The following is a 27,634-nucleotide window of genomic DNA, read 5'->3' as shown; positions in this document are numbered from 1 at the left end:
AGAGAAGTTCAAGGGTTAGATTTGCATGCGGGAGAGAGAATGAGTATATAAAGTAGCAGAGAAAGAGCAAAGAGAAACGCATCCATTAAGAAGAAATTGATGGATCGAGATGTAGTGGAGAATTGATTGTGGAGATGTAGATTGAGAGAACTGAAACGATGGAGAGAAACAGTGAAAGACGAAGAGTTAGAGGAGTAGATCCTCTTGAGAGGCGGAGACCCTCGTGTTCACCGTCGAGGTTTGGTTTTTTTTTTTAATTGAACCGATAGATTGTGTCGGAAGCCCAGTGTATACGACGAAGCCCAGAGGTAGCAAATTGAAGCCCATACGAAATTAAGAGTTGAGTTTTGTACATCCAGCGTGGATTAATGAAATGTTTTCATTGGCCAAATATAATTGCCGACGTGGACATCCTATAATCCCTTTATATTTGGCTTTTAGTATAGGATAGATGTCTTTAACAACGTGTTTTAATTAATGATATATAATATACTGTAATTGATAATAGTTGGACCAAGTCGTAAATACTCTAGTGTAGTAAGAGTTGTTTGAATTGAAGGCTGAGAATGATTGATAAGGTGACACATCAGCTTAAATAGCATACATGTAAATAATTTACCATTTGAAGGTTTTTCTTACAATTTGCTTCTGTATTAATAATAAGGGGATAAGTTAAGGACTTATGATACATTAGTAATGAATTGTTTTTTTATTATATAATTATAGCCGAATAAACGTGGATGCGACTAATTGATTTTTGTTACCGCGTAATTTGATTGGGATTTACTTTGGGCCAGTCTACTAAAGCCCATTTTATTCTAAAAATTAGCGGGCCTGGATTACTCAGCGAAATGACAGTTTCCCTTTGGGCGTAGTATTTAAAAAAACTGCCGCTCAATTTCTTCTTCGCGTCTGTTCACTCTCTGATGATCGCATCCACCATTGAAGATCATTGATTGTTTCTTCTCTTTCTCTCTTCTTCGTAACTTCACCGTGCGTACTTGATTTTCACCCGGAATCTCAAAAATCGAATTCAAATTGGGACTATAATTCAATTTATCAAATTATTCAGGTCTGTGTCCATGGTTATCGACAAGAAGAAGGTGCGTTCGATCGATCTTAAATCTTGAGTTTCTTTAGTTATTTCTCTGTTTCGTAATGTCTTTACAGTTTCCTCTGTTTTTTTTTTATTCTTAGGGTTCCGGTCTGAATCAAATTAGGAAACGCTTCAGAAAGTTTTCGAGACAGATTAAGGGATCGGACAAGAGGAAGCCTGTCTTCATAAAGCGCAGTATCTTGTCTTAGAGATTCATGTTTTATGGTTTACTTTACAGTTTACAGTTACAACCCCCTTCTTTGCATTTTATTTGTTTTCGCGTGATCTTGAGTTTTTAGATATCTACCTGAAGAAGAAACTTAAAAAGAGGGTTAAAGACCATGGCGTATTCATATTTGTCTTTGTTTGTTGTTGTTAGTATGTTCCTTGATGTTAACTGTTCGCTTTAATAGGATGCTACTCTCAAGTTGTTCGTCTAGCTGCAAGTGCACATGTGAATGCACCAACAAGCCGTTCCAACAAAGACACATCAAGAAAATGAAACTAGTCCAGGTTGGTATGTTACAAGTTGGTTATTCTTAACTTATAACTATCATACATCTCCTCTCTTTTCTTCTAAGCAAAGTAACATTCTTTGTATCCATTAGGATAATTGATGGAGAGACAAGGATTGGCATATTTGCCAACCGTTACATAACCAAAGGAGAGCACCTGACCTATGATTACCAGTAAGAACATTTCCTTGGGTTAATTACTTTATAGTATAGTGTTTAGCTGTGACACTAAGAAATATAGCACAGGTTTGTTCAGTTTGGTGCAGATCAAGATTGCTACTGTGGTGCATCATGTTGTAGGAAACAGCTAGGTGCAAAAGCTAGATAAGCTAAGAACATACCTGCATGTAAAGTAGTGACCTGGAAACCACCCAAGGTAAGATTGAAAATGAAATTATATGATTAAAAGCTTTCATAGTAATGGTATTGTTGAATAGCTTTTGAGTTCATGCCTCAGGATTATTTTTGTAACAATTACAAACTTGCCGTTCCTATCTAGTAGTCATCTCTATAATTATTTTGTGATTTGGTATATGCTATTTGGTTAGGTGAAAAAGACTCGAGGTAGACACGCCGCCGGTTAGTATCAATACTTCAGTTTCGATTTTCGACAAGCTTCTCAGTTCAGAGGTAAGGAAAAACAATTTGGATGCGTCAGGACAATTTGAATGTGTGTAGACTCTGTTGTTGTATCCAACTCGAATAAGTGTAATGACAGTATATATACGTAGAGTATTTTGAACCAAAGCGGTGATGATGAGTGTGTTATTACAACCAATAAACGATTTGTTCGGTCTGCAACTCCAGTGGCAGTAGGTTAGTGTGTTCGTTGTAGCGGTTGCTACCCACGCGCCGGTGATGTGGGCCCTAGCTCACCTAGCCTCTCTTCACCACTTCTCTTCCCATATATTCATTTTGTATGTAAAGGAAACTTCTTTTCCCCCCCAAAGCAAGAAGCTTCACACTACTTGCTTATCATCTTTAATGGAGATTACTAGTAAGATAATTAATGTTCAACAGGCATTGAATGTTGTATTAAAAGGAATCAAAAGAAACAAGTAGTGTGCAGTCTCAAGAACAGAGTGTATGAGAGCAAACAAACAGAGCAAATAACAAAGTATCTCTGAATCAGTAATCATCTCCCTTGGAAGCAACTTCTTTGCAAGTAGGTCGCAATAAAATAGTGTGCTCATACTGTGATACATAACTTCCCTTCACATCACACAGAGGAGGATACGGCTGAAAACAAAACACAGAGAACAAGATTCATAACCATTCTATTCTCATCAACCTCATTTAGACTAGTGTATGATTTGTCTAAGAAGAGAGTGATGTTACCTGAACAATCCCAGCGTCGCACAGATTCTTTAGCGCCATTAAGTACTTAGTTTCACCAATGCGGTCCAGATAACGTCTGCAGAAGGCTAGAGTAGAGAAGTTGTTGTTGATAGTGGCGAGAAGCTGTTTTGCTCTAGGCAACCTCAAGGGGACATGGCCAGCGTCAAAGTTCTTCATGTAGTGGCTACATTCTAAATCTTCTCTCACATATCCTTTCCCTGCAATACAACCACAACCAAAAGATCAAATCATTGGTGGAATCCCAAGGATTGCAGTGAGTGACTTTTTTTTACTTTACCAGTTGATCCAAATGTTTCAATGGCATAGAATTCACCCTCTTCCATCTTCGTCTGCTCGCCTCCTTTAACTATAGGAACTGATTTGCCAGCATGTATCTGGTAAGGTCCAATGCTATGCCCATTCAGGTTCCTGATACTTTTAACTATTCAAAAGAACAAAACAGGTTAAGGTTTATTACATCAGACAGTGGTTATTAGATTTGACATTGGATGTTCAGTACCTGGGAAGATTTTTCCATTGATTTCAACCTCATAAGACTCCATGACCTCCTGAATAGCAGCACCAATGTCGCAGAGACGAACATCTATTCCAGCTTCCTGAACCAACCAAAAAAAAACACATCAAGGAGGTTAAGAGTACTAACTACTAGTAGTAGTGCATTCATAAGAACAATCAGTACCTTGATACCGGTATAGGTAGCTTCACGGGAGGCTGCTAGGAGAGGATCATACATAGGATTGAACGCAACTGTAAATGCACAGTCAACAATATGTCCTGCAAATAAATAAATAAATAAATAAAATGTTAATTTCAATCTGACATTTGTACAGACGAAAGAGGAAACTTGCTGTTATACCATCAATATGTGTTCCAAAATCCAGTTTCATGACATCATCGTACTGAAGTACAGTCTTGTCTCCAGAGTTTGGTGTCCAATGAGCAGCAACCCTGGAAGTTAAAAAGCCATTAGAGATGAACATGACTACTAAAGAAGAATAGTTGACAGAAAGTGAGAGTTATAACGAACCAATTCAAGGAGCATCCTGTAGGGAAAGCAATACCAGCTTTGAGACCATTCTCTGATATAAGCTTACGAACAGTATCCTCAAGTGTCTCGCATATGTCAGTCATCAACATTCCAGGCTTCACTATGCTTCTCACATATTTTCTAACCTGAAAAATTATCAAAAATATTAAAAAATGCCATACAAAAAAAAAAGTAATAATCTATGGTTTGTCATTTAATCAGAGTTAAAAAGGGATCAAACCTGGCGATGAACTTCTGCAGCTTGGCGTACAGAGTTGTATATAGGCATCTCCAAACGCTCCAACTCTCTCTTCTCTTCAGATGTTGATCTCCACAGATTGCTACATTACAGAGACCACAACCATACTCTTCAAAAGTCAATACAAAGAGTGTGATAAAGCTTAAAGAAATCAAGAATCTTACTCGTCCTTGTACTGTTGGAGTTCACCTTCAGGAAACTCTCCAGATGGGAAAAGCTTAATGAGAGGGATTGTAGGTGGATCAGTCTGTTGAGGCTTCTTCCTGCAAACATAAGCAAGAGACCATCACTACAGCAAACACCAAAACTAGCAAATTGAAAGAAAAAGACAGAACAAAAAAAACATTGCTTACTTGCTTTTACTCTTCTTTTTCTTCTTCTTCTTCTTAGTTGAAGTCTCACCTTAAAATGAAACATGCAATATATTTAATCAACCATAACACTCAGAGAGAGATAGCTAAAGCATAGTTTTTTAATCCTAATGGGTACAAAGAATAAAGTATTCACCTTTGCTTCCTTCTTCTTCTTCTTCTTCTTCTGCCACGTCTTCTTCGTTCTCATCGTTAGCATCTTCTGTAATCTCTAGCTTCTTCGAAAACTCTGACTCTAACTGTTCCTCTTTCCCTTTGGAGGAGGAGGAGGAGTCAGCGCCGCCATTCTCCCTCACTGGAGCTACAACGACTTCAGGGTTTTCATTCGCCATCGTAATCGATTCTTCGCTGAGGATCGGATAAAAGCTAATTTGTATATATGAAGAAGAAGCAAACAAGTTATTACAAGTCTCGCACAGCCTCCGACACTTCTTCCGTCTTTTGTTTCTAGAGACCCTCAGAGTTTTGGGAATTTACACAATTACACTCTTAGTAATTATTATTTACACTAAAAACCTATTATTATGTATTATGTCAACACAGTTCCCCTTCCTTATTGAGCCTTACCGATATCTTTATCATGTCATGGGCCGGGCTTGGGCCTCATCTAAGACTGTAAATGAGAATAGCAAACAAGAGGTAACGTAGACTTCATCTAAGCCCATCAGAAAGTCCAGTAGGCAATCTTATTATAATGCTAATTTATTTATTTGGTTAACGAATGTGTTTATAATTAGCAAGAGGAGAAAGATCATTGACAGAAGGTTGTGGGTGCACTCAAGCTTTTAAACACACAGGTTGCACATGTGTTTATAGTTTTTTTTTTATAAGGGTTTTGAATTTCTCTGAGTCATGTGTAGTGAACAGGGCTCGAAGCAGTGCAGAATTAAAATCGATATATAGAACCCAGTTCATAGAGATTTAATAGAATAGATTCAAAGTCATCTAATCATCAACTGATTCATATATAGTCAATAGAGCTGCTTCTTGATTTATAAGCTCAATAAGCAGAAAACGATATATATCTGACGAAAAAATTTTATTTGGGTTATTATACGCTCACTGAAAAGTCCATTGATTCTTCCGGCGATCTTTTTCTTCTTCCTCCGGTGTAAAATCGTTCTTGATCTCGAACTTTACGCGAATCTCATTTGGGTCTTTGCAAGCCGAGATCATATCAGCGACCATCTGGCAAGTTAGAGGTTTGAGATGTTAAGGTAGTTCGAAACCCGGATGAGATTGAGAATCGTGGGTAACGTCCAACTCTCAGTTTTTTAAAAGTTACTAAGAGCTGGACTTTGTCACAGTCAATTATGAAATATTTTAATGGGTTCCTATTTATATAAAAAAAACTCATTTAGTAAATAATTAAATACAATTCATTTTATATATTTAACTTACAGAAAATATATGATGTTTTGTGTTAATATGAAATAAGGTTTGTAAAATATATGATGGTAAATAAAATTTTATATGAGTTATAAGTGAATTATATGAAGAATGAATTTGTTTATTGAACTGATTAAATTTTTATGAAAGGTAGTACATTAATCTAGGTTTGTCCTAAAATATATACTGTGTTTCTAGTCATCTTATGTTGTTGTTTTTCCTTTGAACAACTATGAGGTACTAAGTTGTGGATCCATCTAGGATGAAGCACAATTCATGTAATTCTTTTTTTTTTGAATATAACAATTCATGCATGTAATTCAACTCTTTCTGAAAATCCAACAAAACTTAAAACGTATGATCTCTCAGTCACTTAGATATTCTAAAAGTTTTAGTTACTATCTGAACTCATCATTGTTAGCCATAGACATTGTTTCGTTGGATTATACGTCTTAGAATTCGTTTCTAACAACCCATTCGCAGCACAACACAATACAACTTTCACAATTTTGATTTAGAATGTTGAATTGAATCATATGACAATTTTACATATGAGTGATTGTGATATAAATCAACTTAACCTATCAGAAAATCAAAACGCGTTTTTATCCTGTTTCATATTCTCATCCTACATTCCTACGTCAACACTAAAACCAAGAAGAAGCCCATTGGTTAGAAGATATGATAAGAAAAAGAAGATGCAATAGAACATTCAAGAATTGATCATAAACGAAAGACTTTCGATAAGATCGCTCATAAAATTGCTAAAACATATATTAATATCTAACTAAAGATTGTCTCCATAGCAAAACACCATTGGTTTATATCCTTATAATAAAAATAAAATAAAAACAAACAAACTAGTTAGGGTTTCATTCAAAAGCCCATTGGTTCTCCTTGACAATCTCTTCTTCTTCCTCTGGTGTAAAATCATTCTCGATGCCAAACTTTGCGCGAATCTCTGCAGCATCCTTGCATGCTGCGATCATATCAGCAACTGTCTGGGTAGCGAGATCAAGCAGGCTTGCAACGTTTAAGTAATTCGCAGCCAAGATCAGGTCAAACATAGTGGACTGATCGATTGGCATGAAGTCAGCGTCCCACTTCTTGAGATCCTCCTCGGAGGTGGAGGAGGAAGATGAATCATCACCTCCATCGACCACCACGACGTGCTTCTTGCAGTATTCTACCACCATGCCGAGGATTTTGCTTGTGACGTTCGCAATCGGGATCTCGCCATCGGCGCAATTGTCTTCGATGAGATTTGCTAAAGTCTGTGATTGACGAGCAACCTCTTCTTCCACCTCGAAGGATTCTCCGTCAGAGCTCTTCAACATGATCTTCTTTGACATCTTGGCTTGTTGTGTGTTGCGAGTTTCTCTTAAAGAATTTGATTGAATGGTTAAGGTAGTGAATGAAGTTATGAGCCGATGCTTGTTTGTATTTATAAGCCCTAGTTTTTGGAGTCGGTGAGGTCACCAGCAGCTCCTTTTTTATTACGGAAATAGTTTTTTTTTTTTTCTCGACTGCTTTGAGGAAAAGGTAATTTGTCAATAATTTTTTTTTCAAACTTTTTTAATACTCATATTTAAGATATGTTGATCCGTATTTACAGGATTTATAGTATTAAAGTCTATCTATAGATTTTTCAAAATTTTAAATTTCTTATAATCAAACTTTTATTATTATCTTTGTGAAATTATGCGTGCAAATTATAAAATCTTTTCAATATACATTGGATTTATTTTTAATAATTTACTCATAAATATCCATTGGACTTTATTTCAAATAGATTTATATACAGTTTTTTTTACAGAATAGTTTGATAACATTATATTTTAATACAGTACTTAAAATTGTAGTTAAATTATAATATTAGTTTCTAACATCATTTAATTTTAAATAACATTAGATTTTGATAGCATAAATCTTAATTAAAAACACCAGGCGTTAAAATCTATGTTGTATAATTTACAAATATAATTTCCGATAACACTGATATTAAAGATAATTTAGAATCATTAAATAATTATTGAATCTATACTATTAAAACAGAAGCCATGACTTAATTTATGTGTAATTTTTTATTTATTTTGGACCACCCATAGATAGTTATTTAAATGATTATTTTCTTATAAATATTTAAATTAATCAGATTATTTTAAAATAAATGAATTAAATAGATATTTCTATATTTTATCTGAAATTGTATTTGAATAAAATATTTCATATATTTCCATTTACAATATAAATATATTCATTAAAATAAAATTTTAATATTTAATTAATTTCGTGTTTATTTATAACATATATGTACATTTTATTTTTTACTCAAAAAACTTTTAAATATTTAGTTAATTTTGTGTTTATTTTAAAAACAAAATTTTTATCTTTTAAAATGTTATATTAAACAATTAGTAATATGGTATATATTAAAATTATGTAGAATTAATCATGTATAAAATAATATTTATGTGTGTAAAAATAAAAATAACCACCCGACACAATCTAGTTTAGACTTTTAAAAACCCATCATTGAACTAGGATTCCCTAATAAACTTTAGTAAACCATGGAAACCAATTAGATTTGTCCACCAGCCACTTTGGTGATATGCCTAATCTCTAATACATGAATACATTAATTTCATACGCTTTCATTGATGATAAAATCTGACAGTTGGTTCCTTTCCTTCTTGACTTGATGCAACGAGTTTGTCTCCCATCTTATACTATGAAACCATTACCAGTATCAGTGTTTTCCTAATTTATGTTAATTAAGTTCTAAACTTTTTCTCCACCAGACACATTCCCATCCATAACCAAAGGTGATAACCAAACTTGAAAAATTTGAGAAGAAGACATGCAAAAAGTAATAAGCAAACTTAGTTTTTAGATATAACTAAATAACTCTAGAGAATGAAGTAGACTTGGTCTACATTCACAACCATCCGGAGCACAATACAACTTTAGCAAATTAGAGTATACATAGATATGAAATCTCTAAAGACACTCAGGGTTACGACCAGGACCACCATAGTAGAAAAAAACCCCGTATAGTTTATCATAACCAGTTTTAATATCGTAACAAGTAGGCCGACTCACTAATGTTTGAACTCCAACCGGATCTATTATACCATTATTCATATCAATGATTTTGATGAGTGCAAAGCTACTTGCTTTTCCAAATCCTTCACTTGGAAAGTGTCCACTTCCCATTTCAGTGGTTGTGTGTTGTCCGTCTTTCTTTGTGTTCACCACTTCACCTCCCCATTCAATCGTGCTTGCCCCTTCATCTGCAAGATTTGTGAATAGCTCTTTTGGCCAATACCCTATCAACTCTTGCTCATTCAATTGTAACCACCAGTTTCCTGTCTTTGGATCCTAAGAAAAATAATAACAAAGAAACTCTGATTTGTAAAAATTATAAATTTGATGTATACTATAATGTACTGCCACCATGTAAGATTTTTTTTTGTAAAAAAAACTAAACCAACCTTCCATATTTGTACGGTAAATTTGAATTGTGAACCATTATAGGTGGAGATGGGTGTTAACAAATAACCAGGGGTGAGTCTTTTGTTTATTTGAACAAAGCCGGGGCATATGAGATTGTAGCATCCTGTATTCTGGTAATTGTCCCTCTGTTTTATTATTTTATATATCAAAAAAGCTAGTCATTACAAATTCACTTTATATAAGAATCAGGTAATTATACTTAAATAATAATAATATTAATAATAATAGTAATAATAATAATAATAATAATATTAATAATAATAATAATAATAATAATAATAATAATAATAATAATAATAATAATAATAATAATAATAATAATAATAATAATAATAATAATAATAATAATAATAATAATAATAATAATAATAATAATAATAATAATAATAATAATAATAATAATAATAATAATAATAATAATAATAATAATAATAATAATAATAATAATAATAATAATAATAATAATAATAATAATAATAATAATAATAATAATAATAATAATATGAAGACGCAAAAATGTAGTTACTAGTTTATGAGAACTTACTGTCCAATAGATAAAAAATCGAGGATTATCATCACCATATAGAGTCGGGTTGACATGCGAACCAGCTTCTATAGTATTCAAACCAGGACCAAATTTGCCTCCAACGATCCATATCTGTGATATACTGGATTCTCCTGCTTCTACCCGCGGTTTCCATACGTTTATCTGTGCTTTCGTTCCGCGGTAAGGACCACCATTAACATATGTGATAGCATACTACAAAAGAAAGCATACAGTTCAACAAATTTAATTAAGGTTTTAATCTGATGAACAGTAACAAGTATTGATGATTTGAATGCATTTATACACATACCTCGTGGCCATTATCGACACTTGTATCCGTCGGTTGATAAAATTGATGAGGCCGAGAGATATTCAATTTTTTCCCGTAATTCTTAATATCATCTACTCTTAGAAGATCTTCTTTTGTTATTCTTTTGATTGGAATAGTGTTTTCAGGGCACTCTCCTACCAATTGCCAAGGATGAACTATATTTTCTGGTTGTTCTTCGTCGTTGCTTGGTGCTGGAGCATTGTTTTCTTCAGCTAAAACCTCATGCGGATAAGAACTAGGTGTCATCTATTTTCAATATTTAAACATATATTGTAGTATAAATGTCAGAGTACGTATAGGTCATGAGATAATAACTAGAAAGAAAGGACAAAAACAAAAACCTGAATCGTATGATTTTTGAGCATGGGATGATCAAAAGCTGGTTGCTTCGCGATAGATATGCAATCAATTATCTCTCCGTTTGAACTCTGATCAATACAACGAATAATGCAAGGAAACAAAAAGACATTTATAAGAAAATTGTTTTAGACTTTTAGTTGAATATAATTTTGTTCTTTATGACAAGACTGTAGATAAAATATGATGGCATGTAAACACTAGATCATGAGAAGTCAATATTAAAACTATAGACCCCATTCTAACAAGTATGAACTTTAAGTTAGAACAAATCTTTTGATACTATAAAAAAATGCGCACGTTGATTATTTTATTTTCCTGAAGTTATATTCGTTTTATGTATACCTCGATGGAATTAAGAGCTTGCTTGTTGAGTTGCTTAAGCCTGAATTCAATCGCTTGCTTTTGTTGACCAGAAATGTTGACTTTTCCATCCACTGGCTCCACTATATTTGTTACCATCACCGTTAGCACAACCATGAGACATCTTACAACCGAATGCAGCGTCAAGAAACGGACAGGCATGACTTGTGCAGAATTTCAATTGGAAAAATGAGAGTAATCTGAGCAAAAGAAATAGACAACACAAACAATTTGTTCACGCAGTTCACAGCTTCGAACCTCTAATTTTGGAGAAGGATCTTTTCTCTTAACCTCACAATAGTCTGAAAATTACAAGCTCTTTATCCCAAGATTACAAATAAAAACTTTCCGTTATAGATAGTTTACGATATGGTATATACAAATACAATTAAAACAGAAGATCTTTATTTTTAGATTCCCTTGATCTTCTACCTATATTACAACGATCTTCTTCCTATATTACAACAGTGACAATACCTTTCATTTTTAAATAAACAATAAAACAACTCCATAAATATTTATTACTAAGTATTTTGCTCGCACATACGGGTATAATTTTTTTACGAATACTTATTAGTTTATAATTTATTAATTCAAAAACCAGTATGATAATATATGAAATTTCATCAATATATATATTTATTTATTATTGTATTAAATTTTTAAAACACTCACATATTAAAAATATTTTATAAAATATCCTTATTCAAATTTCTTTCTCAATTAATTTTAATTATATTTTTACATCATAATTTTAAAAATATTATTTCCAGATAACAACAATATATAATAATTATCTTATTTTTAAAAATATATTTTATTTTGAAAAAATTATTATATAATTTATAAGAAATTAACTAATATAACTTATAAATCTAATATTATTTATGTGAAATTCATTTTAATTAATTATATAATGAATTATTTACAAAAATATTTTTTCATTAACATATAACTGCACATCTTTGTTTTTTAAACTTAATAAAAGAATGTATACAAAATGATGTTTGTGAGAACATATTGAAAATAGAAACCGTAACAACATGTTTATCTTGATAATATAAGTTCATAAAATAACCTATTAAAATATGTATAACACTATTGCATCAACGGAGCATTGAGATATACACTAACTATATATATATTTTATAATATGTTTTTTTTTTTGGTAAATTTTATTTTTATTGTAAACATTTTTTGTTTAACTAATGTCTAAGCTAATTATTCATTAAGGATACAACTATTTAACCGTTATAACTTTTAATGTGAGAGCTCGAATGCGAAAAATCACTTTGCAAATAATAATGTAGATAAAATAGATTACAACAAATATTAATTATATATAATATTAGTTAACTATATCTTTTACGTACTAGCATTTGCATATTGTTATAATATAAGATAGATTATGATAAATATCACTTACATATTGGGGAAATTACATGTTTACCACTTTCATGGTACCACTTTTTATTTTTACCGCCACTAAGGAGATATTTTCAAAAATACATTCTTCATTAAGTGACAAAAGACTCTTATACCCTTGCTATTTATATATATAATAAATCATTATTTAAATAAAAAATAATAATAATTAAAATAAAAGGTAAAAGTAAAAAAAAAATTTATGTTTTCGAATTATACTTTTTCAAATTCGAAATTTTTTATAAATTTTTTTTTATAAATTTTTTTTTTCGAATTGTTTTTTTTCAAATTCCTTTTTGAAAAACGAAAATTATGTTTGAAACTATTTTTTATAAATTTTATATATTTTTAAGACTTTATTTATATATTTATTAGAATACTAAATTTCTTCATTAAAAGTAATGGTAAAAGTGGTTAGTGTAAATATGAAAAGTGGTACTATGAATGTGCTATTTGTGGCAATTTTCCTTACATATTCTATTTATACTATTATTTAACTGTAATATAAAAAAATTACTCAAAAATATAGATAATCTTGATTTATAGTATAGATTATATCCTAACATTTACTAATACTTAATTTAAAATAATAATATTATCCAAATTAATAAACTACTGATTCAGCTAAAAATTACTGAAACATGATAAATAATCAAAATTCTCTAAAATTATGGAAAAAAATGACAACTAAGCAAATTCACTTTTCGAATAATAGTATAGATTTTAATTCTATTAAAACACTGTTCTAAAATACGCTTTATACGGCCTCATATTCGCAGGATATACTCTGTACGGAAAACAACGTACCGAATTTATAGTATTCGTTTATACGGTTCTTCTTAACTTTACCATTTCCCCCACGTTATTTTCTAATCAACTTTGGCTTAGCGCAGACAAAAGGACATGCATTATGAAAGAGAAACAGATAAACAAACTTTATCCTAAACTATAATCTAAACTATACACGTCATGCTCTTCATTTTTCAAAACCATTTTTTTTTCATTTCATTTAGAAAGTGTATAAACAGTTAGGTTATGGTAATCAAACGTTATTTGTTAAACATATTTTCTGTTTGCTATCTATCAGGATTTCATATTTTCTAAATGCTTATAATTTATAAAATCTTAAAATTATAGTTTCTTATTTATTTACTTAGGTGATTAGTACAAATTTATTTAAAATATAACTTATATATTTATAATATTTTCATTTCTACATATCCCCTATATATTAATCATGAAACATTACAACATGTTTTCGTAGCTATGTGTCATCACGAGAATGATTATTAAAATTGTTAGAAAAATAAGTTGGTCTATATAAACATATACTATGTTTTTTTATTAAAATAACTATCAAACTAATTAGTAGTGTACAAAAGCATATTTTTTCTTTCTTTAGATAAAAACTACAGAATTACCTAATATAGTTAACATATATATGACAATTAATTATTATGAATAATACATATTTAATAACAAATTTTCTAACCTCTCTCTTTTTTTGTTTAATTTTATACTATTAAAATAAATTAAACAATCACATTAAGCATATAATAAAAAAAAATTAATTTTTTTCTTATATGTTATATTTTGAATTTTTAAAAATGACTATAAATGGTAAAAGTCTCAAATTGAAAATTTTGTGAACAATGGTTTAATTCTTTTTGTTCAAGCAAGGTACACATGATCATATATCATAGGGGTGGGCGTTCGGATACACGTTTGGATTTGTATCGAGTATTTCAGTATAAAGGTATAGAACCCGTTTGGGTATTTCTACATTTCAAGTCGGATTCAGATATTTTATGTACGGGTTCAAATATTTTGGTCCGGATTCGGATATTTAAATTTTGAAAAAAAAAAAATTCATTGTTTAAGTTTTAGTATTTAAAATATATTTTAACTTAACTGGTTTTCTAATTTTTAAAAGATTAAACTATTAATAGGTTTGGAGATAAAACTTTAAAAATAGAAAGACACTAATTTAGTTGTTGTTTTGAAATTTTAGATACAATTTTTGTTAATGCAAGAAACACGAACTTGATATGTATTTTAAGTGAGTAGCAAATAATTTTATCTATAATTATATGTATATTATCTAATTTTGAGCAATAGGCATCATTAATATAAATATTTGAATAAAATAAGAGAAGTAAACTAGAAATATAGGATTAAGTATACTTAAGTTTGGTTATCTTCGGATATTCATTCGGGTTCGAATATTATCCGTTTGGATTTAGATATTATATGAACGGGTGAAATAAGAAATTTTTTTGTTGTTCTATAATTTGATGATTTTTAGACCGAGCTCGTGAATATATATACTAGACAGACAATTATATTTAGAATCTGCACTTATATTCTATAATAGCTTGATATATTAGATTTGAACACTAACCTGTTAATACAGTTTGCCAGTGATTTTTTTTTTTCAAAATTTTGAGTTTTATATATATATCTGAAGTGAAACTAATTATTACAAATGTCCAAATTTTTAAATTGACACTTATGTAATTCACCAAATTCATAGAAGAAGTTAAAAAAAAATTAACTCATATCAATGAAACAAAGACGAGACCGAAAGCACAATTTTATAGAGGTAGAAAATGAAATCACTTATGGAGAATCAATAGTAAACAAATTGAGAGCAGAAAACCTAATTCTCTTTCGTCATTAGATAATCGATGTTGTCTATTTGGTTTTGGTGATTTGTGTCAGCCGTAAAACTTAATATTTTTTGTGCATATGAATATGAAGTATTAAAAATAATTAAAATGAGATGTAATACATAAATCTTTATAAACGATGATATATTTGTATTCGTCTTTTTATAATCGATCAAGATTGTAATGTTGCAAAATGTTAAAATTATTTAATAAACAAACATTATTATAAAAACTTAATCCGTGCATGCGCGCAAATATCGCGTATAATTTAAATTATAACAAATCACAACGTAAGCTATCAGACTAAATGAACCAAGATTTGTACGTATCAAGATTTGGAACCCACAAGGCACACAACGTAAATGTAAACTATCATTACATGTTATGTTCAACGTAAAAAATACTTTATCAAAAGAAAACCTCACCATGAATACATAATTCTCGAGTGAACACATATCAATACAATTAAACTGTAATTTACTACATCAAAAAAAAAAAATTACTAAATCACGTATTATCAATACATATATCATCAAACATGTTATCACTTTTAATTATTTTATTCATAACTATATGTTTCATAATATAATTGACACCGGCGCACAGAAAATCATTTTGATCCTCACATACTATACGACATTACCTATGAATCATAATTTATAATCTTCTTATTTTTACCGTCCAGTACTTATAGTCTATGTAGATTGTAATTAAATATTGTTTTACACTATATTTTTCGTTATTCAATATATTTAAAATTTCACATTTTCATATAGAAAGATCTAAACTAGCAAGAGATATTTTTAACTTTTAATTTAAACATATTAATTTTAGTTGGAAAATAAATAGGAAAAAATAAAATTTTGTAAATATTGAGAATGAAAGATTTTGTGCCAAATTTAAACATTTGCTTAAAATTCGAAAATATTTTAAAAGTAAATTAGAGAAAATCTTATATTTTGAAAATAAATGGGAGCAAATCTACATTTGAGATCATTAAAATCTTTAATATTAAAACCTGAATATTCTTTTAACAGAGATGATGGGAACTTATTAAATATGTAAGAACTTTAAGAACATCCCTCCAATTTCTCATTATTTACTAAATATTTCCAGTATATAAAAATATATTAGTTAATATATTGATCGTATTTAATTATATAATATCAATAAAAACTAATTAAAATTCATAGTCATAATTCATAAACATCAAAATACTCAGAATATTTTTATAATTATTAAGAGGATTTTTGTAGTGTTTTGATATGAAAACAGTCCTAATGTTTTATTAAATCTCTCATTAAAATAAAATGTTATCAGGTATTTATAAAATATAATACAGATTTTACAAACAGATCCAGGCCGACATATGAACCGAGAACCGAAAATCGAAATGAAACAAAAAAACTAGAACCGAATCAATATTCACATATATCTGAATGGTTCCTATATCTATAGAACAAAAAAAATTAAATCGAAATCAAACCAAGAACCAAAAAGGCAACCCAAATATCCAAAATATAGTTTACATATCTAAAATTATTAATAATATTTAGTTTTAAAATTATCAAACTATAACCCAAATTAGCCAAAAACTGGATTATTCTATTATTTTTATCTGAAATATTTAAAATTATCTTAATTTTTTGATAGAACAAAATCATCCGAAACTTTTTTATCCGAATTATTTTATTTATCCAAAAATTCAAAAAAAATGTGATTATACCTGAATTATTCGAAATTATCCGAATGGGAACCGAACCAATACTCAATTGAATTCAAAATTTTATCGTGTTCCTAATATTGTTATCTGAACTAAACTGAAAACCAAACCGAAAAAATGAATGCCCAGGCTAGTATATTAATGAACAAACATCTATCTTATTAAAGTAGAAGTACTTTAAACTTTTGTTTGGAAACATAGATAGCAATTCGAAAAAATAGTGTTGTTTGGAAACATGAATATGAATAAGTTAGGAAAAAAAGTAATGGGCTTATGCTATTAAAAAAATTGGAAGTCCATTACATTGTATTAAAAAGTAATCTATCTTATTAAAGTAGAAGTACTTTAAGATTTTTTTGCAAAGATAGATAGTAATTAAAAAAAGATAGTGCTGTTTGGAAACATGGATGTCAAGTAAGTTAGGAAAAAAAAAAGTAATGGACTTATGCTATTAAAAAAATTAAAAGTCCATTACATTGTATTAAAAAGTAATGGGTTTATGTTACTTGATATACATATTCAAAACAAAATAATAATTTAAAATTGATTTATACCAAAAATTCATTAAAAATATACATATATTCAAAATTTTATTTTTACTAACATATTTTCCAATAACCATTATAAAAATGTTTTCAAAATATATAAGAAAAATACAACACAAAGCCTAATTTCAAACACCAACTTAAATTACGGTTTTTATATTTCACATTGAAATTTAAAAATATAATATATGTGATTATGTATATGATTGTACGTATAAAATATTATTAATTATAAAAAAACTTAGTTGATGGTACATATAAAATACGATTAATTATATGATAACACATATTTTTGTAACCTATGATGACATATATAAAATATATATAGTGATTAGGGGTGGGCGTTCGGGTTCGTTTTCGAGTATGTTCGGGATTTCATGTTCGGTTCAGATCTTTGAAGATTCGGTTCGGATTTGGATAACCAATTTAAACTGATTTGGTTTAAATATTTGAATAGAGAATTAATAATGATTTAAGTATTTTTGGAGTTTTGAATATATTTTAACCATTTTAGATATTTACGTTTTATTATTTATATATATTTTTAAGTATTTAAACGAACTTAAAAGTATCATATATATTCTGGATGTTTTTATATATATTAAATCTAAAAATAATTAATATATATAAGTATATAAATCTATTTTGGATTAATAAAATATTTCAGTTTGGATCGGATTAGGTTTCAGTTTTTCAAATGCTAAAATTTTGAATAATTCAGATATTTAATCAATTTCGGTTCGGATTTGGTACTACTTATTCGGATTGGGATCGGTTCGATTCTTCGAATTCGAGTTTTTTGTCCAATCCTAAATAGTAACATAAAAAAACAAATACATTACTTTTTTTTTTAAATACTGCGCGGATTAAAATCCAGTGTGTTTTAATAAATTTGTCAACAGAAAGTAATCTGCGCCCTCGTTGCTTTGATGAAAATTCAGTATAATCATAAATTATCTGTTCTCTCTAAAGTCTAAACCTAATGGGCTTCTGTTTTCCTAACCCAATATCTTCTTTGTTCTTTTACTGTCCATCCATTTGACCAAAATTGATTTGATTTGGTTAATTCTTCACACTTTCCACCTTTGACCAAACCCAAACATGTACGCTTTGTTTTCATTAGAGGTGGGCGTTAGGATACCCGTTCGGGTTCGGATCGGATATTTCAGATTTTCGGGTATATCGATATAGAGATAGAGAAGTCGTTCAGATATTTATGTACTTCGGGTCGGGTTCGGTTATTTTGAACCAGGTTCGGATATTTAGATTTTAAAAAATAATAATTTTTTTTATTTTTTAAGTTTCTTGTATTTAAAAGTAAAGATTTGACTTAACTGTTATTTTTATTTTTTTTATAGATTGAACGATTAATAGGTTTGGAGATAATATTTCAAAAACAAATAAATATTAATTTGGGTATTGTTTTTAAACTTTGAATGTAACTTTTGTTAATACATGAAACAAAAAATTTGACATGCATTTTAAATTAATATGAAATCATTTTCTCCAATATACATATATACTTATATCTTAAAGTATGTATAACATCAATATAAATATTTTTTTTAAAAGAGATATAATCTAGAAATATAAGTATAAATATATATATGTTCGGTTATCTTCGGATATCCATTCGGGTTCGAATTTTATCCGTTCGGATTCGGATATCCAATCTCTCTTAATTTAATACATGTTCGGGTATATTGCTACTTCGGTTCGGATTTTTCGGGTTGGGTTCGGGTATGTAAAGTGCCCACCCCTAGTTTCCATTACCAAAGCTTTGTTTGTCTCCTTCAATTTCTCAGATTTCTGTTGTTGACGCTTCACCATTGCGTCAATCTCTAGTGTCGATACGACCCAGTTCGCATCTTCTGGCGTTTATTTTTTGCCAGTTGACACTAATGTTTGTCTACAAATCCAGACGCTCATGGACTCCATGTGTGTTGTCTCGATAAACAACTACAACAATTACAAATCTAGCCACACTTTATGGTTTTCGAGTGATTCATCAACATTTGTATCTTAAGTGAGCGGTCTTCTTCTAAAAATGCAGTATGATACAATTTCACATTAATCAAGGTAAAGCATCTCTGACTTCTTCTACTTCTTCTATACAGTACTGCATTTACTGGATTAGAAAAACACGCTTTTTATGTCCTTTGCAGCATCTATGACCTGAAGTCAAGAGGCCAACGGAGCATCAAACTTGGAAAGAAGAAGACAAACCAAAAGTTATAATCAAACTTAGTTTTTAGATATAACTATAAACTCTAGAGAATGAAATAGTCTTGGTCTACATTCACAACCATCCGGAACACAATACAACTTTAACAATTTTTATTTTAGATTACATATAAATATGAAATATCTAAGAACAATTCGGGTTACGACCAGGACCACCATAGTAGAAAAAAACCTCGTATGTCTTATCATAACCTGTTTTAATATCGTAACAAGCAGGTCGACTCACTACAGTTTTAACTTTAACCGGATCTATTAAACCATTATTCATATCAATGATTTTGATGACTTCAAAGCTACTTGCTTTTCCAAATCCTTCACTTGGAAAGTGTCCACTTCCCATTTCAGTGGTTGTGTGTTGTCCGTCTTTTTTCTTGTTCACCACTTCACCTCCCCATTCAATTACGCTTGCCCCTTCATCTGCAAGGTTTGTGAATATCTCTTTTGGCCAATACCCTATCAACTCTTGATCATTCAATTGTAACCACCAGTTTCCTGTCTTTGGATCCTAAGAAAAATAATAACAAAAACTCTGATTCGTAAAAAATATAAATTTGATGTATACTAATAATGTACTGCCACCATATAAGAATTTCTTTGGTTATTAACTAAACAAACCTTCCACATTTTTATGGTAAATTTAACTTGTGGACCATTATAGGTGGAGATGGGCGTTAACAAATAACCAGGGGTGAGTTTTTTGTTAATTTGAACAAAGCCGGGACACCTGAGATTGTAGCATCCTGTTTTCTGATAATTGTCTCTCTGTTTTTATTATTTTATTTATCAAAAAAAAAGTTAGTCACTATATATTCATTTTACAAAAAAAATAAAAAATTAATCAGGTAATATTAAAAGAAAAATATGAACATGCAAAAAATGTAATTACAACTTTTTTTTTTGAGAAAGAGTTTATGAGAACTTACTGTCCAGTATATAAAAAAATGAGGATTGTCATCACCATATAGAGCCGGATGGACATGCGAACCAGCTTGTATTGAATTCAAACCAGCATCAAATTTTCCTCCTATGATCGATATCTGTGATATACTGGATTCTCCTACTTCTTGGACTCGTGGTTTCCACACGTTTATCTGTGCTTTCGTTCCGCGGAAAGGACCACCATCAACAGATGCGATCGCATACTACAAAAAAAAAACATATAGTTCAACAAATTTAAGGTTTTAATATGTGAATAAGTATTGATGATTTGAATGCATGTGTATACACATACCTCGTGGACACTATAGTTAGTTATATCCTTCGGGTGATAGAATTGATGAGGCTGAGAGATATTCGATTTATTCCCGTGATTCTTTATATTATCTTCTCTTAGAAGATCTTCTTTTGTTATTCTTTTGATTGGAATAGTGTTTTCAGGGCACTCTCCTACCAGTTGCCAAGGCTGAACTGTAATTTCTGGTTGTTCTTCGTCGTTGCTTGGTGTTGGAGCGTTGTTTTCTTCGGTTAAAACCTCGTGCGGATAAGAACTAGGTGTCATCTATTTTAATATTATTTTTACCATATATTATAGTGATAAATGTCAGAGTACGTATAAGTCATGAAATAATAACTCAAAGAAAGAAAAGACAAAAAGTAGTTAATACGGAACCTGAATCGTATGGTTTTTGAGCATGGGATGATCAAAAGCTGGTTGGTTCACAATAGATATGCAATCAATTATTTCACCGTTTGAACTCTGATGGATACAACGGATAATGCAACAAAAAACATATTGGTAAGAAAACTGTTGCAGACTTCTAGTTAAATATAGTTTTGTTCTTTTCTTTTTTTGAAACACTAATATAGTTTGGTTCTTTACGTCAAGATTGTAAATAAGAAGTAAGAACTTTAAGTTAGAACTATTCTTTTGACACACTACGCACGTTAATATTTTTATTTTCCTGAAGTTATATTCGTTTTATATATACCTCGAGGGATTTAAGAGCTTGCTTGTTGAGTTGCTTAAGCCTGAGTTCAATCTGTTGATTTTTGACTTTTCCAGCTATTGGCTCCACTATATTCGTTACCATCACCGTTAGCACAACCAGGAGACATCTCACAACCGATTTCATCGTCAAGGAACGGACATGCATGACTTGTACTGAATTTGATTTGGCTGAGGATAATCTAAACACAAAAAAGAGAGCACAAGCAAGTTATTCAGCCTGTTCACGACTTCGAACCGTTATTTTTGGGGAGGTATTTTTTACCCCTCACTATAATATGAAAATTACAAGCTCTTTATTTCAAGAAAAAACTTTAGAGAGATAGAGATGCTTCAATGTGGCTTAGGTTATAGATAGTTTAAGATAGGATATTTATAACCATAAACATTCTCATAATCTCTAAACCAAATGGGCTTTTTTGGCTAACCCAATGTATTCTCTCTTCTTCTTCTTTTTTCTCCATCAACTTGATCCAAACAAGTATGTTTGACCAAACAATATAAGTATGTTTGACTAAACCAAACAAGTATGTTTGACCAAACCAAACAAGGTCAATTCTTCACAATCTCCACCTTTGACCAAACCAAAACATACTGTGGGTAGGCTGTTAGCCTCTCGGTTCTCTAACAATTGGAATCCGATTCTGAGTATTGTGGCTGAGGGTACTACGGATGCAACAACAACTTTCCTGATTCGGTATGCATTTCAAACAGCAGTATACTCGGTGTGGCAGGAGAGAAATGGCCGAGTGGTCAGCTCCTCTGTTACTCTCAATAATTGATAAGCAAGTGCGAAATCGCATCTCTTCAATAAACAGGGCAGAACGTTCAAGACTACAAACTGCTATGCAGCTTTGGTTTGGAAGTCGATAGCTTATAGTTAATCTTGTACAGAAGTTGAGTTAGTATCATTCTTTTCCAAACAATGATGCATTTATTGTACAAAAGGTTTTGAGATGAATAAATTTAGCATTCATTCAAAAAAAAAAGACCAAACCAAAACATGTATGTTGTAAAAAATATATGATTTAATTTTTGGTAATTAACTAAACCAACCTTCCATATTTGTATGGTGAGTATAAATTGTGGACCATTATAGGTGGAGATATGGTTAAACACACCACCAGGGGAGACTCTTCTGTTAATTTGAACAAAGCATGAGCACATGAGACTATAACATACTGTTTTGTGATAGCCATCACTCTGTTTCTCAATATATATATATATATACTCATTACAAATTTCATTTCATAAAAATAACTAAAATTAGGTGATAACTATTTCTTAAAATAATATGGACACACAAAAATGTAATTACTAGTTTGTGAGAACTTACAGTCCAGTAAATAAAAAAGTGAGGATTGGAATCACCATATAGATCCGGGTTGACATGCAAACCAGCTTCTATAGTATTCAAACCAGGACCAAATTTGCCTCCAATGATCCATATCTGTGATAAACTGGATTCTCCTGCTTCTATCCGCGGTTTCCATACGGTTATCTGTGCTTTCGTTCCGCGGTAAGGACCACCATTAACATATGCGATAGCATACTACAAGAAAATCATATAGTTTAACAAATTAAGGTTTTAATGTGATGAAGAAATGTTGATGATTTAAGTGCACATATACACATACCTCGTGGTCATTATTATCTGAGATGATATCAATCGGGTTATATAACTGATAAGGCCGAGAGATATTTGATTTTTTCCCGTAATTTTTGATATTATCTACTCTGAGAAGATCTTCTTTTGTTATTCTTTTGATTGGAATAGTGTTTTCAGGGCACTCTCCTGCCATTTGCCTAGACTGAGATATATTTTCTGGTTGTTCTTCATCGTTGCTTGGTGATGGAGCATTGTCTTCATCAGTTAAAACCTCATGCGGATAAGAACTAGGTGTCATCTATTTTCAATATTATTTTTACCATATACTATAATGATATATGTGATAAGTGTACGTAAGCCATGCAATAATAAACTCAGGGAAAGGACAAAAAAAGTACCTGAATCGTATGGTATTTTAGCATGGGATGATCAAAAGCTGGTTGCTTCGCAATAAGTATGCAATCGATTATTTCCCCGTCTGAGCTCTGGTAAATACAACGAATAATGCAAAGAAAACTTTTATAAATTAATAATATGTTAGCAATAATCTTATATATTAAAATGTGTGATTTTTTTTTTTTAAATAGACATATTCCTAAAAAATTATGTTACATTTAATTTATAATCTTATCATTTAAATTTTGGGCCTACCAGAAATTTTTATTGGGCTATCAATAATTGGATTTAAAAAATAGATGATCCATTGGATTGATAGATAGTATAAATTAAATAGATATTCTTGTAATACTATACTTTCATATGTTAAATATTAAAATATTTGTCGATGTTAACTTTTAAAACTATAAAGATTTTTTTAAATAACAAAAATTATATTATCTAACAGTGATTAATCTTTACTACCTTAAACCAATGGAAACAAATTTTAAACTATATAGCTTATTTTAAAAATTAAAGAAAAACTAAATGTTTAATTATTTACTCGATAATATAAATCTATGAAGCGAAAAGTTTAATTTTTTAAAAACTTTTTAAATTTGTGAAATGTTACAATATCTTTGAATATGACAATAAAACAATATTTTACTAATCTTTATATATATAGTTACGATTTTAATAATAAAATAATAATTCAAAAATATATATATATAGAAGAAGATACAAATACATGTGAAAGTTTAAAATATAATCAATGAAAAAAATATACCGTAAATTTATTATTTTAAAAAATTGATAGACACATATATTATAATATATATATATCAATTTAGAATTGAAAACAAAATATTTATTTAAAAATAAATGAAAATAAAAACCCGCGCGGTTGCGCTGATCGAGATCTAGTTATTTTGAAATTTATAGAAGAAAAATTTCCTAAGATATCATTTTTAAGTTTTTGTCACAAAAAATAACATTCAATGAAGAAAATGACCAAAATAAGTTTTATTTATGGGTAAAAAGTGTTTTTACTCTAGAGTTAACTAATCAACGAGAGCGAGTCAATCGCCACTACACTCAGAGATAGAGGTTCTCATATGGGCAATGGAATGCACGAGGAATCTTAGACAGTCATGTGTTACTTTTGCAACGGGTTGTGCTTAATTGGTGATGATGGTTTCGAAACCAGAAGAGTGGTCAGCTTTTGCAAGCTATTTGGAAGACATATTTTTTTGAAAAGAAGTTTCAACAGCTCTGAGATCATTCATATATCACGGACACATAACTCAAAGGCGGACAGTCTCGCACGCAGTGCAAGGAAATAACCGTCGTTTATCGTTTATATGGATGCAGAGCTACCCGGGTGGTTCGCAGAGTCTACATGAGTCTGTTTTTGTTGCTGACAGAAAAAAAAAACTAATCTAGACTTAGAGTTTAGAGTTAAGGGATGAAGTTTTGTGGATAAAGTTTCAAGTGACAAATACTTAAAAATGGCCATTCGAGATAATTGTCCTTTATATAATTAATGATTTAAATTTTTTAAAAATTATTTAAATATATCATATTTATTGTATTCATTAATATTTTGATACGTGTTTATAGAAATTATATTGTATTTATAAAAAAATATGTAAAATCCCCTATATATTAATTGAGAAACATTTAAAAAGATGTAACCTTAATTTTGTAATAATTAAAAAAAAGTCTATGCTTAGGTGTCAATCAATTAGAACCTTAATTAATCCTAGGTGGCATCATTACATTCAATTGAAAAACTGGTTGGTCCACATTAGATTTTCATTTGTCGCTAGATACATTCAGTACAAACTATAGGATATTAAGTAAAGCCATGTATTATATTATAGGGAAATGATAGGAGCGTACGATTCTATTTCATGTTGTAAGAAAGAAATACGCAAGCTATGAACGATGATAGAAAAACAAAGCATTAACAAAACCCGAAACCTAAAAACTATACGTTGTCGATTTAACCATAAGCAGTCAGAACTTGAGATGATTGTTAATAGGGGATGTTGCAGTAGTAAAGCAAGGTATTATACTTTAGGGGATAGGAGCCTATGATTCTCTTTCATGGTGTAAGAAAGAAATACGCAAGCTATGAACGATGATAAAAAAACGAAGCATTAACAAAACCCGAAACCTAAAAACTATACGTTATCGATTTAACCATAAAAAATCAGAACTTGGGATGATCGTTAATAGGGGATGTTGCAGTCTTGTGATGAAAATTATATGTTCACCGTTAATATGAGTTTTGCTTTTATAAAAAGACCATTGTCGCAATATGTATCTTTAGTTCGTATGTTAACAAATCAGTATCAACATAAGTTGCAACGTAACCATCGCCAGCCATCTAAGAACATGTAACCCAATTTTGTTATCGATATACAGAAGAATGTAGATGAAAGTGGCCGGTTTGTTTATTGTGTTCCGTTTGGTTTGATGATAAGTTCTTGGGTTTTAATTTAACCGAACGAATTGACCGTAGATTCCAATCGGTTTAAGAAGTAGTTAATGTCGATGATAGTGATTAATTCATAAATGAGAGTTACCCTATTTTACAATATATTAAGTAAGAACGCGTAAGAAGATTTACATAAATGGATACTGCCGATATTATTATTGTTAGAAGACAATAAAAATCTTAAAATTTGAATCAAATTTTTGTGATACACAATTTTAGAATCAAGCTCTTTTGATAATTTTAAATAAATTGTTTTTATACCAAGCTGTTTAAATAAATAAAAAACTTTTTCACCAAGTTAATGTTTCCGCCGAATTTTTAAGTTTGGTACAAAATTTTGAAGAAGTTCTATATGGTAAGGTTAATTTAAGACAATAATATATTTTGTCACCAAGTTTATAATTTTGACCATTAAAAATAACTTGCAAAATATGTTTGTGGTAGTTATTGAATATTGATTTTATATATCATGCTAAAATACGGTTTCTAGATAATTAATGTAATTATTTTAATTTTTCAAACAATCCAAAAACTTCATATGCCTACTTTATATATACGATTGAGTTTTCTTTTAGAAATACCATCAAATTTTTTCACAACTCTTTTTTTTGTGTGTGTCAAATATTTATAGTTAATTAATTATGAGAAAAAGATCAAAATAGCACTAAATCAAGTTTTTGTTCCCAAACTAGCACTCAAGGCCAAAAGTCACAAAAATAGCACTCAAGGGGTGGAGTTTAGGGTTTAGGGTTTAGGGTTTAGAGTTTAGGTTTTAGGGTTTAGAGTTGAGAAGTGAGGTTTTGGGGATAAGATTTCAAATTTTGAAAAATAAAGAAATTTAAATTTTTCAAAAGATAAAATGCTATTTTGGTCATTTTAGTTTTTGAGTGCTATTTTGTGATATAAACTTAGAAAGGTGCTATTTTGGAGATTTGTCCATTAATTATTCTATATTGAGAAAAACATAAATACCAAATATATTTTGACCACAAGAACACATGTATTCAGTAATTATCAAATTTTACAATATAAAAAATAATTTTTTTAATAAATATTTCACCCTGCGTAGTATGTAATTATTTTCGGAAAGTTATATTCGTTTATAACTCAATGGATTTAAGAGCTTGCTTGTTGAGTTGCTTAAGCCTGAGTTCAATCTCTTGCTCCCGCTGACCAGAAATGTTGACTTTTCCAGCCATTGGTTCCATTATCATCGTTACCGTCACCATTAGCACAACCATGAGATATCTCACCATCGGTTTATTCGCCAAGGAACATACAGCCATGGCTTAATTGAGAGATTATTTTACCTTTGTCGAATGATATACTGAAAGCATGACTTGATGGAATATGTTAGCGCTCGTCTTTTATAATTGAAAAAGTATTGACTGTGATTTTTATTGGTAGTCTAGTTAATAACTTAATATTTAGTATTGATTGCCAAAAAAATATATTATGATCAC

The 27,634-nt window shown here is 30.1% G+C and overlaps 5 protein-coding genes and 1 long non-coding RNA gene across 8 annotated transcripts; 1 reads left to right on the top strand and 5 right to left on the bottom strand.

Annotated features, from left to right (window-relative positions):
* The first annotated feature begins 1,475 nt into the window (after window positions 1–1,475).
* Window positions 1,476–2,461, top strand: LOC106449106. Its single transcript, XR_001289063.3, has 4 exons — window positions 1,476–1,609; window positions 1,705–1,785; window positions 1,858–1,987; window positions 2,160–2,461. It is a non-coding gene; the product is annotated as an uncharacterized LOC106449106 (long non-coding RNA).
* Window positions 2,462–2,617: 156 nt separating this feature from the next.
* On the bottom strand, window positions 2,618–5,049 carry LOC106445118 (methionine aminopeptidase 2B). The gene is made up of 11 exons (XM_013886627.3): window positions 4,764–5,049; window positions 4,610–4,658; window positions 4,421–4,519; window positions 4,239–4,338; window positions 3,998–4,143; window positions 3,827–3,918; window positions 3,650–3,744; window positions 3,470–3,566; window positions 3,248–3,391; window positions 2,950–3,167; window positions 2,618–2,850 (listed from the first exon to the last, which is right to left on the bottom strand). Exons 1-11 carry the CDS (start codon window positions 4,957–4,959, stop codon window positions 2,740–2,742), a joined length of 1,347 nt encoding a protein of 448 aa, XP_013742081.3. The 5' UTR covers window positions 4,960–5,049; the 3' UTR covers window positions 2,618–2,739.
* A 1,723-nt stretch (window positions 5,050–6,772) lies between these two features.
* On the bottom strand, window positions 6,773–7,563 carry LOC106449105 (SKP1-like protein 1A). Its single transcript, XM_013890913.3, has one exon. It carries the CDS (start codon window positions 7,366–7,368, stop codon window positions 6,889–6,891), a length of 480 nt encoding a protein of 159 aa, XP_013746367.1. The 5' UTR covers window positions 7,369–7,563; the 3' UTR covers window positions 6,773–6,888.
* Window positions 7,564–8,434: 871 nt separating this feature from the next.
* LOC106447814 lies at window positions 8,435–11,292 on the bottom strand. The gene is made up of 6 exons (XM_022718939.2): window positions 11,113–11,292; window positions 10,752–10,838; window positions 10,390–10,656; window positions 10,077–10,292; window positions 9,511–9,657; window positions 8,435–9,397 (listed from the first exon to the last, which is right to left on the bottom strand). The coding sequence occupies exons 1-6, from the start codon at window positions 11,290–11,292 to the stop codon at window positions 9,017–9,019; spliced, it is 1,278 nt and encodes a 425-aa protein (XP_022574660.2). The 3' UTR covers window positions 8,435–9,016.
* An 8,478-nt stretch (window positions 11,293–19,770) lies between these two features.
* Window positions 19,771–22,298, bottom strand: LOC111215311. 3 transcript variants are annotated; one of them, XM_048778317.1, is made up of 7 exons: window positions 21,947–22,298; window positions 21,665–21,852; window positions 21,346–21,432; window positions 20,968–21,234; window positions 20,660–20,878; window positions 20,352–20,498; window positions 19,771–20,241 (listed from the first exon to the last, which is right to left on the bottom strand). In XM_048778317.1, the coding sequence occupies exons 2-7, from the start codon at window positions 21,827–21,829 to the stop codon at window positions 19,861–19,863; spliced, it is 1,266 nt and encodes a 421-aa protein (XP_048634274.1). In that variant the 5' UTR covers window positions 21,830–21,852; window positions 21,947–22,298; the 3' UTR covers window positions 19,771–19,860. The 3 variants fall into 3 exon arrangements, with proteins under 3 accessions (XP_048634274.1, XP_022574491.1, XP_022574492.1); XM_022718770.2 differs by having other exon boundaries at window positions 21,665–21,863; window positions 21,947–22,297; XM_022718771.2 differs by having other exon boundaries at window positions 21,665–21,863; window positions 21,971–22,036.
* An 89-nt stretch (window positions 22,299–22,387) lies between these two features.
* On the bottom strand, window positions 22,388–23,588 carry LOC106447811. Its single transcript, XM_022718937.1, has 3 exons — window positions 23,319–23,588; window positions 23,018–23,233; window positions 22,388–22,486 (listed from the first exon to the last, which is right to left on the bottom strand). Exons 1-3 carry the CDS (start codon window positions 23,586–23,588, stop codon window positions 22,388–22,390), a joined length of 585 nt encoding a protein of 194 aa, XP_022574658.1.
* Between the last annotated feature and the right edge of the window lie 4,046 nt (window positions 23,589–27,634).

The sequence above is a fragment of the Brassica napus genome, chromosome A4, assembly GCF_020379485.1.
Source record: "Brassica napus cultivar Da-Ae chromosome A4, Da-Ae, whole genome shotgun sequence".
NCBI classification, from domain to species: domain Eukaryota; kingdom Viridiplantae; phylum Streptophyta; class Magnoliopsida; order Brassicales; family Brassicaceae; genus Brassica; species Brassica napus.
Note: the sequence above shows the minus strand (reverse complement) of the source record. Positions and strands in the feature narration are given on the sequence as shown.

Bases quoted from the DNA above. Each gene is read 5' to 3' on its own strand.
- LOC106445118 (XM_013886627.3), bottom strand. From the start codon at position 4,959: ATGGCGAATGAAAACCCTGAAGTCGTTGTAGCTCCAGTGAGGGAGAAT. The intron at 4,520-4,609 runs GTAAGCAATGTT...TTATGTTTGCAG, and splicing joins AAAAAGAAGAGTAAAAGCAA to GAAGAAGCCTCAACAGACTG. The intron at 3,567-3,649 runs GTACTGATTGTT...TGGTTGGTTCAG, and splicing joins CTACCTATACCGGTATCAAG to GAAGCTGGAATAGATGTTCG.
- LOC111215311 (XM_048778317.1), bottom strand. From the start codon at position 21,829: ATGCATGTCCGTTCCTTGACGATGAAATCGGTTGTGAGATGTCTCCTG. The intron at 20,879-20,967 runs GTATGTGTATAC...TTTTTTTTGTAG, and splicing joins CTAACTATAGTGTCCACGAG to TATGCGATCGCATCTGTTGA. The intron at 20,242-20,351 runs GTTTGTTTAGTT...TATTTTTCTTAG, and splicing joins TTACCATAAAAATGTGGAAG to GATCCAAAGACAGGAAACTG.
- LOC106449105 (XM_013890913.3), bottom strand. From the start codon at position 7,368: ATGTCAAAGAAGATCATGTTGAAGAGCTCTGACGGAGAATCCTTCGAG.
- LOC106447811 (XM_022718937.1), bottom strand. From the start codon at position 23,588: ATGACACCTAGTTCTTATCCGCATGAGGTTTTAACTGATGAAGACAAT. The intron at 23,234-23,318 runs GTATGTGTATAT...ATTTTCTTGTAG, and splicing joins CAGATAATAATGACCACGAG to TATGCTATCGCATATGTTAA. The intron at 22,487-23,017 runs GTAAGTTCTCAC...TGTTTATTGAAG, and splicing joins ACTTTTTTATTTACTGGACT to AGATGCGATTTCGCACTTGC.
- LOC106447814 (XM_022718939.2), bottom strand. From the start codon at position 11,292: ATGCCTGTCCGTTTCTTGACGCTGCATTCGGTTGTAAGATGTCTCATG. The intron at 10,657-10,751 runs GTTTTTGTTTTT...TATTGAAAATAG, and splicing joins TCAAAAATCATACGATTCAG to ATGACACCTAGTTCTTATCC. The intron at 10,293-10,389 runs GTATGTGTATAA...TTTCTTTTGTAG, and splicing joins GTGTCGATAATGGCCACGAG to TATGCTATCACATATGTTAA.